A 13,427-nucleotide genomic window follows, 5' to 3' on the forward strand; every position below is an offset into this window, starting at 1 on the left:
AATTTAACTCAAATAGGCTGTTCATCAGCTGATCAGCTTTACCAGTTGACCCACATGAATCAATGCTGCACTGCCTAAATATGTGGCAGCTCTGTAGGTTGCAACTCCAGGCCTCAGTACCCATTGTACATCGCCATGCGCGCTTGCACAATCACATGCATTCTTGGGTACGCTAAGCGGCACTCTGTGACAAGTCTTGGTGCATCTCGGTGTTCTGCCAAGTGGAAACATTTACACTACACAAGGTCAGGAGTTCAACTGTTTTGTACATATATCACAATCTCAGCAAGGGAGCAGGGACACCATCACATCTCATTTAAAATATTGTTAGTGATGCAAATGTTATTGTGCAGGGAAAAATGACTCATTTTTCATGTCATGTCGGAAATAAATAATCAATTTTGAACATGCCAGATAGACAGACGGACAGATATTTCTGGAGTTATTAGATGGATTAAATGCTCTTTAACGATCTCCCGTTTTAATCTTTAAAATACAGCAACCAATCAAATGTTATCAATAAAGAAGATTTGGGAAGGTTAACTCTAGAGCAGGGGTCTCAAACTTGCGGCCCGCGGGCCAATTGCGGCCCTCGGGACGATGTTTTGTGGCCCCCACCTTAATATGAAAGTTTAACGTTAGTGCAGCCCGCAAGTTTTATATTGTAGCAACCCCGCTGGTATCTTCTGTGTGGGACAATGTTATGATGTTCTGGTTTCCTACTCTGTGCCTGTCCAGTGAGTGCAGCATGCATGTGAGTGACATGGGTGGCGGGGTCGTGTGTGTGAGAGTGAGTGCGAGAGAGAGCCGGAAGGTTGTGGCGCTGTGAGGTTTTGGGAGCTTCTTTACGCAGACGGATTATTCTAAACCGCAGCAGTTTATAACACACCATTGAGCTAATATCTACATTTTACAGTCTGGGCTGTTTTACATTATTATTTTGTGGATGAATTTTAATGATTTAAATTCCCTCATCCTCTGGTGGTGACATTTACGCACCGAGCCACAGACTGTACATGACGATGTGCATAATTATTTTGGTTCATCTTAGAAGTCTACATTTGTTATTATTTTATGAAATTGTGATGCTGTTGAAAGCTTTATATATAATTTATTAGATTATCTTGTTATTGCGTGGCCACAAATTAGTAATTTATCCACCGATGTCAACAGGGGCTCTGTAATTTTCTATTGATTAAATTATATTGTTATATTTTATTTTAATTATTTCTTTAAAAACTTTTTTTAATATTCATATTAATATAATACTTTTTTTTTTATACGAGAGGTACCGGATCTGGCAGCAAGAAGTAGGCAAGAGAAAGGATGTTCAGAAGAACCGTTCATGTTCTTCAATATTCTATTCATGTTCAGATGAAGCTATTGAAGTTAAATAACTGTTAATAAGGACATTTGAGAAGTTTGGATTTTTTTAGTAAAGTTTTTTTTGTGGAATACGTGATGCGGCCCAGCCTCACCCAGATACTGCCTCCAGTGGCCCCCAGGTAATTTGAGTTTGAGACCCCTGCTCTAGAGTAAGATGTTGCACATTCGGTTGCTTACTTATTTCTCTGAGGGCCTTCATGTACAGGAGAAAGCAGGGCTCTCACTTCAACTGACATTTGTGCAACTGCAGCTATCTGTCACTCTTCTTACATGTCAATGGCTTTAATCTCCGACTAAACGGACACTTCATTGGCTGTCAGTTGTCAGGTCAAAGAACTTTTCAACTGCTTTCATCTGTCACTCCTCAACATTGCAACCTCTTTTTTCCCATACTTACATAAAAGTTAGTCTGTTATCAATGAATACACCTCAGTACAGTTGTTCTTAGCTCTTCCACCTGAACTGAAAGTTAGGTGAACTTTGTACAGGATTAATATAAGTTATAAGCAGTGTTGTGCACGTTCACACCTCTCATGAACTAGTTCAAAGTTCAGTTCATACAAGTAAACATGAATAGTTCACATTCATAGTTTTAAGGTGGAAAGTGAGGCGCCCGGCTGTTAACACCGGACGCGCATTTCTGCTTAGTGGATGGGCAGGGGGACATTTAATTATGTGATTGTGAAAATTGAGGAAATTAAAACTCCAGGACAACAGAAGTGGAATACAAAGTATGTGATTCATATTTGATCATTTATATCATATCAAAAATGTCATCAATATCGTTAAAAATCTATTTTTGGTTTGTTTCCTGGCGCGATACGTTCGCTGCGAGCCCAAACCATCGGCTGCGATGCGTCGCGCTGAGCCAAGGGCACCTTGCGCCCTGCACTGATGGTTTCTGGTTTCTGCACTGCAAAAAGGTTTAACAGGGGGGTGGGTAGGAGGCGCTTAGCTTTCCTTGGCGCTGCCCAGCACGGTGCAGCACGTGGCTTCGGCGTCCGGTGAAAACCCGGCGTTAGACAGCATCTCTCCTCAGGAGAAAGAAAACATTCCCTGACGTTTTAGCTAGACCTCAGATAATATGAACGTGTTCACCGTTCAAATTCATTATTTTTCATTGAGTTGCGTTTAGTTCATCATTCTCATAAAAACGAACATGTTCAATGATCCCGTTCTTTTGAACTCGTTCATGCACAACACTGGTTATCAGTTACACACGACATCTATTGTCCGTCCTGGGAGAGAGGTATCACAGTTGGCTCTCTCTGAGATTTCTACGTGTTTTTCCCCTGTTTATAGTTATTTTTGTTGTTTGTCTTTAACGACAAAAAAAAGGGCAATGGATGTCGCACCTTGTTAAGCCCTATCAGACAAACTGTGATTTGTCGATATGTGTTATATTCTTATCCGGAATTTCTCTTACTTTGTTCGTATTGTTCACCTAAACATGAAATATCAGATCCAGTAATTGATCTTTTGAAAGGCGTGCAAGTGATGTGGATAAACAATAATAAATGGTATAGGATAGAAAATTTGCACAATTAACACCCCATAAATACAAAATAATGCTGAACTTGCTGCCCCATGTCAGAGTGTTCATTTGTAACAAATCACCTTATTTAAAAAAACTAGGGGGAATGTACATACGCTAAATTTATAGGTGCGGGTGGATCTGACTCCTGTTGAGTCAATGTCTGATACCTGGTAACAAAAAATTGTTAGAAAATCATAAAGTATGGAAGAAACCTCTGGGTTTGCCTCACAGTGACTAAGGTAAAATTAGCCAAACGAAAAAACACAGTTTCATAGGTTAACACTCTATAATAAGGCCCAAGCACATTAAATCAAACCCTATCCGGTCAGCACTTTAACACTAAGGTCGGGCAGCAATACTTTTATTGAAAACAAAACAGGTCTCAAAAAAAGCACAATAGTTCCACGGGTTAACAGAAAGTACACAAACAACATTTATAAACAAAGTAGTGCAGTGAATGATTTACCAAACTAAGGTGAAATAATATTTACAGGGGAAAAAGTCTCACCGCAGTCCAGTCGGCATTAGTGACCCACGATCTGGTAATCCTGTGGAAGTAATCCAATTTGTTATAATCCGCACCCAAATGCAAGATTCCTTGGTTGTAGTCCCACATATTGAAACTTGCAGTATCCCCCCTGAACAGAAGACCGACTTCTTCCCTGTTCAGTTCTTCCCTGTTCACCTTGTTACACATCTTTTCATATGGCAAGATTTCCCAAAAAAATTCTTTCAGTACATTCTTCAATTTGGTAAATTAGGGAAGGCAGATGATCATTACACATTCATGAAAATGGCATGAAAGGGTAAAAAGAAGAATTTTCTGAGTTTGGAGATTGATGTCCTGATTTCAGATATCCAGAAAGTTTACACTATTTTGCAGTTTCAGCATTGGAATTAAGAGACTAGCCAAATTAATTGGCTATTTCTTTGCTCAGAAACTAAAAGAAGTTGAACTCCACCTGGTGACTATAAGTGCTCTCTGATAGGAGCCCAGTTTAGTACACATAGGCTATTCCAGCTAATTCAGGGTTAAGAACCCAACACCTGCACTAGTCTAGATGAGTTAGTCAACTCCAGTCAGTACATTTATAGAACAACAGCTGGTGCACAGCCATGGACAATGTTTACAAACACTGATGCCCCGACCTAGAGCTCCTCACAGTAAGAGCAGACCGTTCTTCCTGTCAAGGAAATTCACCATAACAACAATTATGGCACTATGGAGTCCCACAAGCTAAGGCTCAGGTAGCTCTTGAAAAGCTGCATGACGTCATCAACAAACAGCTGACGACTCACCCAGTGACTATCGTAGCAGTGGACTGCAATCAAGCAGATCTCAAACTGCTCAGGCTCAAAAGTCAAAACAATTTGAATTTCCTAGAAAAATTAACAATAACAATCATATAGTAACAAAAAGATACATGACCTCATTGTTATGCATCCTGCATCCTTTCACTTCTTCCAAAACAAGTGCACATGCTGGCTAGACCAAGGTTTTTACGACGGGAGACAGTAGAAACACTACAGCTTTTGTCCTCAGAGGCACCAAAATAAAAATAAAAGTTCCTTGTAGGGTTATTAAATCCAATCACACTGCACAATATAATACAATATCATGTTTGTTTTTTTTCCATCAAGATCAACGCATTGCTGGTAAAAACCTCAAAGAATCTCATAATGTAAAAGTGGGGGGAAAAAATCCTATTAAATGGATTACTTGTTCCCTTTTCCATTCTTCCTGCAATGGACAGGGATAAAGACATAACCTGGAGGTAATGAAAAAAAATGACAATAACAGAATCATTCTAAATGAAAAGCAAGGATAAAAAGGTAGAACCTTAAATTAGATTTTTAATTGTCGATAGTGTGACAATAATTAATGTGGAATGGGTGACTTTTCCAAAGATCGTGGGCAGAAAAGGATAAAACAGGATCTCGTTTAAGATTTAAGAGATGTTGGATAGAGGCTGTCATGAAATCCAAGAATGGATTCAGTCCTAAGATGCTGATACATTTTTGATTTTGCAAAGGCGTCCTAACCCAATAACCTGTTCTTAAGAATCATACGAAAGTTTCAGAGCAACAGAGACACAGAGCATCCATGTAACCATAGTATCTGACTCACACATCATACCCGGATCATGTGTGTGTGCACAATGTAAGTGGAGAAGAAGGGAACCTGCTGCAAAGGAACCTCTGATTCTCTGGTCATTAGTGATAATATTACAGAGTATAAGAGAATTAGGGATGGGCATAATTAATCGACGATCGATTAATTGATCATTAAGAATTTCGTCGATGAAATAATTTTTTCATCGAGAAATTCGCTAATTACACATTTGACCACGGGGGGCAGTGTTTGAAAAAAACGCCACAGTCCTACTCAGTTACCTGCGACTGGCTGCAAGTTACCGTGTAGTTCCATTTCCAAAGTAAACATGAAGAGGTCACGGCGAAGTGTTGCATGGGACCATTTTGAGTTAAAGAATGAATTGGTTCACTGCCAACACTGCGAAGCTATCCCAGAGGCTGGGGGAGACAAGGAGCCTGCGTTGTCTGACACGGACGAGGGGAGCGCAAACACCGGAGCCGCGGCCAGGCTAGCCAAGTTAGCACAGAGCTACCTGTGTATCACGGCGACGTCAGTCCCCTCAGAGCGGGTTTTTCTGCGGCTGGACTGACGGTCACCAGGCTGCGTTCGTGTCTGACCCCAGAGAATGTTAACATGCTCATCTTTCTCAACACAAATCCGTAGGCTGGTGCTGAAGTTGTATGTGAGTTACTGGTTATTTTTATGAAGCTTTCTCGACTCGGTACCTTGTTTGATAGTTTTGAGTTACATTTGGCAAAACCTGTCAGACCTGAGTATTATATATTTGCAGTTGTTGTTAACATTATGTTTTTTTTAATTATTATTATTTTATTTTGGAGGGAAAAAAAACAAGGGTCAGTTGTGTTTAGTAGCACCGGCTTCTAGCTGTCGGCTCCGCTGCTTAAGATTACGGCAGCGCATATTTTTTTTCATCTTGTAATAAAGATCTCAATGAGGAAACATGCTTTTTTTTCCACTGCATTTTAATGTAGCTTATAAATAGTGAATTTTGAACTTGAAAATATTAATGATTAATCGAAAATTCGTCATTAACTCTCCCGACGATCGACGAAGACAATTTAATCGAACGCCCATCCCTAACGAGAATGTATCTCACCCCAGACTGAATATCTGTTGTCTGCTGTGTGCTGTCAATGTCCTCTTTTCATGCAGCAACATTATCAGTTATGGTTTCGTATTTCACAGTGTTAGAAAATGCACATGTGGCATCAGAGAGTGTGAAATGTGTGCGAGGCGGTCTCAATTTTAACAGCTTAAAGGATCCCACTCTGATTTGGATCCTTTGTGAACGCCCTATCTCCATAGCCGACTCCAGTCAGTTCAGCATGTTAGCTTTGTGCCAGAAGGCTGATAAAGTTAGGAAAAGTTGTCTCACTTTACGTTAGCAGTAGAAGTTTGGCAGTAGTCGGTGGTCCAAAACGGGTTAATTTAACATACTCAAGATTATCTTCTGCTATGTTCTGTTTTGAGTCCATAATCACAGTTAAGCTAGATGGATGTTGTTTGAACAAATTTGAACAAATGGAGTGAATTTAAAACAGTGTTACAAATGTACAACATCCATGAGCTTTCATGGGTCTTGCTCTCTGAAGCAAAGCTTCTTGAGTGCTTCACCTTAGGCTGTAATTCCACGAAAGAAAAAAAAAATATAATCATTTGTAGGCCTGTTGATTTGTTAAAGGGAAATTATACAGATACTTATGTGTAGAATTTGTTATTTGTTTCCTCACAAGTTGTGATCAGGGCATCCCAGGGCTGTTGGATATAAGTAGACCGCCCGTCTAGGTAACTTCCGGTTTAACCCTTAGTTTTTGTGGAACACTTCGTAGCTCTGTATATCACCATGCTAATTTATGCTGCACACCTAACTTGATGTAGATACAATTATAATGTATAAAAGCACCAACTTCTGACAATTTGGTCTTCTTAGACAATTGTATCACTGTTGCAGGAATTCAGAGTTTGGATCATAAGAGAGCAAGAGGGGTCAGAAAATGGAGAATCCCTTTGGCCTTCCCTGAGGATCTGTTATCATCAGTGACCTTCATTATTGGACAGTTGCAGCTCCTCAGCTCTTGTGACCTCTCTTGTCTTCTTCATATAATTGTTTTCCTTGGTGGCTAAGAGCGATGTCAAAGCCATTCCATTGTGCTCAACAAGGTATTATTGAAGTGCTAAACCGTGTACTTTTTTAATTGAGATGTTAAGTAAGACCACTTATCAATTTGTATTATGCTTTTATGTCATTTAAAATTATTTCTACCTGTGCTACCAGCAGTGTTGCAGCTAAAAGAAAATTAGGTTAAAATTGTCATGAATGACACAAGAATAAATCTTACTCACATATTAATTTAATAAAGCACACAAATTTAATTATCGTCAGTTCTGTTACAGTCTGCTGACAAAACAAGTCACTCAAGCTCTAAGCTGTGTTACAGAGTGTGAGAAACAAAGCCCATCTGAATTCTTCCCCTGTGTCTCTGGCCCTTGTTCCTACCAGATCACAATAACAGAGACAGTGCTGTTCCTGGTCCAGTACACATCCAAAGAGTTTGATCGCTCAGAGAAGACGGTAGCCACAGGGGACTGCTGTTACCTCAACCCACTAGTGCGCAGGACCTTCCGCTTTCTCGGTAAGTCTCAGGATGCTGTATTGTTTATGATTACTGCAAACTGCATCTGTTTTGTTTTCACTGTTTTTGGACACATAGTTGAGTTTAACTGAAGCATTTTTGTGAATGTCTACACACACAGAAGAAACACTCAACCACCTACGTGGGATGAGAACAATTTCCAATGTTTCTCAGACTGGTTTTCCTCCCCGGTCTTGCAGGTTATTCATGACCTTACTTGCTTAGTTATCATGGAGGCTGACCGTGTTGCTGATCAGACCAGTAAGCAGATATGCATCATTTCCTGAAAGGCAGCAGATAATTGTGTTCTATTGTGAAGGGGGGTTATTTCTAAGGCCTTAAATCCTTTTTGGATAATTTATTCACTTTGCTACCATATATTACCTTAACTTCTCATTATTTCACACTTTATTTACTGTGTTCCGGATTTTTTGCATTACTGCAACTGAACTGCTCTTAGTTTTAATAAAAAACGTGTTCTTTATTTGCTTGCACATCTTGTCTCTTATTTAGAATTATTTTCCTCACATTTTCCTGACCACCTCCCATATAAGTCACAGACCAGTTTGCTTTCACAACACATTTTGTCTTATTTTTTCTCTATCACTGTCATAGTTCAGTTATATAGTGGCACAGCTTATGTCACTGACATTGTTAAAATGTGATGAGGTTATCCGCTGTTTTCCAAAATGCTGACTTTTAGCATTGCTTTTTAATTGGGTTGACATTTTTGTGAATTAAATCTGCTCACTAATTGGGAAACACGGGAATCCTTATAATGCAATTTAGTGTAATCCGTTATGTTAATCATTCAGTCTCTTGAACCCACACCTTTTCAAGTGAACTGCTATTCATCAAATTCAGATAAGCAATATTAAGGTGTTCCGCTGAATAATACTTTAAACAAAAAATGAATATGATGGTGATGTTCATGTTGCTGCTATTTTATTTTCTATGGCAATAGTTTAAAAAGTCCATAAATGTCCATTATTTTACTTAGCAAGCATATTCTTCCTAAGATCTAGAATTAAGCTAAATTATTCCAGATACATACACTGCCATCTTGTGCCGAAGACATCTTTTGAAGCCAGATTCTGCTCAGTAGTCATCAGGGATGGAGCTTTGCTAGCAATGGGCGTCTGATACGTGCACTAAGTTGTGTCAGTCTCAGGTGTCAATCATGACACTTCACACCGTTTTAGAGCATCAAATTACAAATAAAACCCAAATCTGCCTGATAAATGTAACATTTGAACATACATTAGTATAATCAAATCTAACGAAAATGACATAAAACATCTTTGGGGAAAATTCATCTGACGTGTATGTTTACTTCTTCGTTTGGTCCATTAACCATCCAAAGACACGGAAGGGGCAGGGTTTATGTCCGATACCACAGGTAGCCACCAGGGGCGAGTGAGACCCCTTGACTTCACTTCCTAGTGTACATCTTTATATACAGTATATGATCTACACCCAGGCACGTGCACAGATATACCCCTAGTGGTGCTCAAGCACTTGCCCTTTTGCCCTGGATGAGTAAGTGCCCTTCTGCAGGAGCCCAATTTTTTCTTCATTCATCAATATTTAAGAATAAAAATTACTCTCTGTCATCAATTCCCCCCTAATGTGTTTTGATATCTGACGGGGCATTTATTTGAGTTCTTGTAAGAATTTCGACCCAACAGGCTCCGCGTCGCTCACAAGCGCACAATTTGAGTTAGTTTGTTAACAAAAATAAATATATAAGTTGAAAATATCCTACTTTATTTATTTATTATTATTTTAAATTCATAAATAATTTTGGCGATGGGTGCCCTTTTTTGGGGGGTTTGAACACCTGCCCCCCAAAATGTCTGTGCACGTGCCTGTCTACACCTGTCAATATAAGAGAAACCATAGCGGTTTTTACACAAACATTTACGTATGCACAATGCAGGCACATTTGTGTGCTTGGTGATTGTCCAGCAGGTACAACAGCATAATAAACACACACAGCCTCTCAGTGTGTCAGACCCTATACGACAATATCAGCTTCTCCTCTTCCTCTCTTATCCTGAAGTGAGCGCAGCAGATAAAGCTGTGGAAGAGGATTATTACCTAGATCCCTAAGGGGTAATCCACTTGGTGGCCTTGCCTTACCCTCACATTTACACATCCAGCATGTCATTCCCACTACTCGTTAACGTTCGCAGGCCTCTCATTCCAGACTAAAGCTCCTTACATCCCTAAGAGACTGGAATTGGCTATCATGTATTAAACACTGGCACACTGTTACATCTGAATAAGGCTTACGTCTCAGCGGTAATTGATGTCAGTTTTAAAGAGTCTTCCAGTTTTTCCTGCAAAGCAGAAGGAAGGAAGATAGACACCTTAACCTGTTTTATTTGTATCTTTATTTCTTCAACAGTGATAGATAACCACAGTAAATTACCTTTATTGACCATCCTTAAAGGAAATTCATAATCCCACCTTTCCTGCTGCTGGAAAACAATAATTAAAGAAAAGGATAGTCAGAGTCACATAGAGTAGAGTGAGACATTTTATTTGTTGTGGAATTGCCATCCTTATTATTTCACTTTACATTTCAGTTCATCCATGTGGTCGATGTAAGTGTATAGTTAGTGAAAGAATGAGATTGATGAGGCCAAAGTGAGTTTCTTCCTGAAGGTGGCTGGGCTCCAATGATTGTTTTAACTTAATCCCGGGTTATTCAGGACACATACTGTATGTATGTATGCGGCTTCTGTCTCTTACCTGCTTCTTTCTCTTTGGACCTGTTTATGCTCAAGCAAAGGGAAGTTATGTAAAAGAGGAAAGGTGCAACCTGACTAATAACAGGTTACATGGTTTGTATCTTAAACCCTCAGGTTACCGTCACAGCAAGACACATGCAATCTTACTGTGCAATGGGGAATCATTAGCTTCATTATTGGTGCCAAAGGTTCAATGGTTTGTATATAACCTGTCTGCTCATGTTTCATGAAATATTGAATGTTGTCGTTGTGATGGTGCTAAACTGAGCAATTATGTTGGTGAGTAAAATGTCAAGAATGATGGAGTGAACCATACTCATAAAATTTCCTATAAAAGTATTTTTGCACTAGGCGCTGATGTCATACCGCATCCGAGGCACCAGGAATTTGTTCTGCAAATCTCTATTTTAGACATGCAGCCAGTTGTCTTTTTAATGTTTGGGGAGGTGATGCAGAGAAGTGCTCCTGTCTCAAATCAAAGCTCCCAGCTCACTGAAGCAAACTGCATAAGAGATGCAGGATTTGCCTCTCTTTACGAACTTCAGCTAATGGGTCTGTGGTGAGCTGTCAGTGCCTCTCTACAGCAGCATTAGCAACAGTGGTTATGCCAAATTACATAGCGCTATTTAACATAAACAATCCGGAAATCCAATTACATACAGTATGTCTGCCTGTGTGTTTTATGGTGTGTTTGATCCATGGCTATTGATAACTACTTCTGGCAGGCTTGTTGGCACAGTAAGCAGATGAATTAATACAGCAGCTACTCTGCTGCGCTATGTTGAGCAATCGGTTCTCCTTGTGTTGCCAAGCTCCTTTCTGAGGCTGATACTTGCATGCTTCTCTCAGAGCCTTGGGGCCAGGCTTCCTGAGTTAATTTGACTTATGTGCGGAGGGATTTGTGTGTGTGTGGGATCAGAGAGCATTATTGCAAAGGTCTTGGAGCCAGAGGATCGTACAGCATTACAGTAACAGGACTACAGGACTCTGCAGGGCTTGAACTGCGGGCAAATATATATTGAACCTGCCTGCTCCCCCTGTACAGCAGAAGACTGATGGAATGAGGCAACCTAAGGGATTCATTGTAAACCTAATGTTTGTTTATTCAGGGCTGATCCCTTAAACCTGAAAAAGTGTAAGATGCAGAAAATGAGGATTTTAAAAACTTGAAGTAGGCCTGCACTTACATCTTTCTAAAATGTCCGATAGGCTCAGAATTTGGTTGAGATGTGATGAAGAGACAGAAAACATGGTTTTTACATTCATTTAAATGTCTTTGAAACCCTTTGAATAAATTTAAAAGCCTTTGAGCCAAGTATGGATGCATCTATGTAGACGCTCAACTTTCTAGCAGGGATATATAATTAAAAGTCAGAGACAATCCAGGGAGTGAGGTAGAGAATATTTCCGCAAAGATTTCTTCCAAAAGGCTTGAGCCTCTTTTAGTCTAACTAGCGTTATGAATCAGTGCAGTATATGTTTAATTACGACTCCTGTGTCTAGTCCCTAACCTCTCTCACTGACCTCGCACAACATTTATGCATAAAATGCTGTATCAGTTTAATTAGTTTCAATGTTGAAAACAGCAAAAATCTAAAAACTCAAATTAGCCCCCTTATATATAGAAAACAATCTTTTAGGAAAAAAGAATAAACTAAATGACCATTACCAAAATTAGCAAAGCAAGTAATAACCTTAATTCTCACTCCCTTAACATTTCTTTCTACAATAGCAAACTCAAAACAAATGTTTAGTTTAGTATCAACACAAACGTGGGCTAACACCGAAACAAAAATAATGCAGATCTGTGTGTTGCTTTGGCATGTTTGAATCTTATTCTGCAATAGTCCTGGTCCTGGAGAAGAAGTATGAATCAACGATGACGATAAACCAGTCACCAACTATGAAGTCCCCGGCAAAATTTGCCAGAACAGGGTCCTCTCCAGTCAGCAAAGGCGTCCTCTCGTCTAGTGACACCATCTTTGGCTCTTTGTTTCTCTCTTCTCTGCATTAATCGTTGTCTCCACTCTTATTGTTGTTGACCCCACACACTATTGTTTTCTTTCTTAACTTGGGGCAATTACCACAGTTGGCTCAGACTGACAGATAGATAAACCAACCAAACAGTCCAGCAATAGAGATGAAACTAGCACACACCAAGCAATTTTTCTTAAAATTGTATTTATTTACCTTACTGTTTGTTTTTAACATTCTGAGTAAAAGTGTATGTTAACAATATCTTCACAATTTAATCACTTACTTTGATGAGTCCACCATTTTGGTTTGAAATTAATTTGGCAACAAAGAGCATCCCTCTGCCTCTGTGTGTATGGTGAATTTCAATGTCAGCTTTGTCGCAGTCAGTGTAATGCTACCGCTGCTTAAACAAGATTAAAAAAAGAGTAAAAACTTCAAGGTCAGGCTTTACTGAGCTCAAGATTAAAGGCTCAGTTCATTACAAAATAGCACATGGGAGGCCTGATTGAAACTGTTTTTCACCATATAAATCACTATCGCCAGTGTTTCCACTATGACGAGTACATAATCATAACAGATGTCTTTATTCGAGAAGTGGACCACAACATGGCATCACCACTCTCAACCAACGATTCCAGAGTGTTTCCATTCCACAACTTTGCTCTGGCCCGGAATGTTAAATTGCAGTGTGAGTGTGAGTGGGACTATACTAGCAGGGCTCTTGTGAATATGCTCTAATCTAGTGTAAATTGTGATATCCTCACGACCACACGATGGTTTGCTTAAACGTTTGTTTATTATTCACTGCACACCGACATAGCATAGCCACGGGCCTCACTTCTTCTCTGGTATTGTCTCTCTAACCCTGTGTCTTATACCTTCACCCCAGCGTTACCTCCCCCTAGGGGATTAGTGCAGGTAGGCTTTTCTCTGAACTTACAACATTCCCTCCCCTCAGAGAAAAACTAGTAGAAGCTAACACCCATTTTCAGGGTTAGGGTTAGTTTTTTTTTTTTTTTAAC

General features: G+C 39.6%; 1 protein-coding gene across 3 annotated transcripts in view; it reads left to right on the forward strand.

Annotated features, from left to right (window-relative positions):
- The window catches only part of LOC128425959 (phospholipid phosphatase-related protein type 5), a 132,800-nt gene that overhangs the window by 59,166 nt on the left and 60,207 nt on the right, over nucleotides 1-13,427 (forward strand). For 2 of the 3 annotated variants that reach the window (XR_008333205.1, XM_053412794.1), the window contains one exon: nucleotides 7,540-7,672. Coding sequence is in view for 1 of the 3 variants with exons in the window: in XM_053412794.1 (XP_053268769.1) it covers nucleotides 7,540-7,672 (133 nt within the window). In the remaining 2 variants the exon portion in view is untranslated. Of the gene's footprint in view, nucleotides 1-6,990; nucleotides 7,200-7,539; nucleotides 7,673-13,427 lie in introns of all 3 variants that reach the window. The other variant, XR_008333206.1, reaches the window with a different exon arrangement.

Source organism: Pleuronectes platessa, chromosome 20 (genome assembly GCF_947347685.1).
Source record: "Pleuronectes platessa chromosome 20, fPlePla1.1, whole genome shotgun sequence".
In the NCBI taxonomy this organism is placed as follows: domain Eukaryota; kingdom Metazoa; phylum Chordata; class Actinopteri; order Pleuronectiformes; family Pleuronectidae; genus Pleuronectes; species Pleuronectes platessa.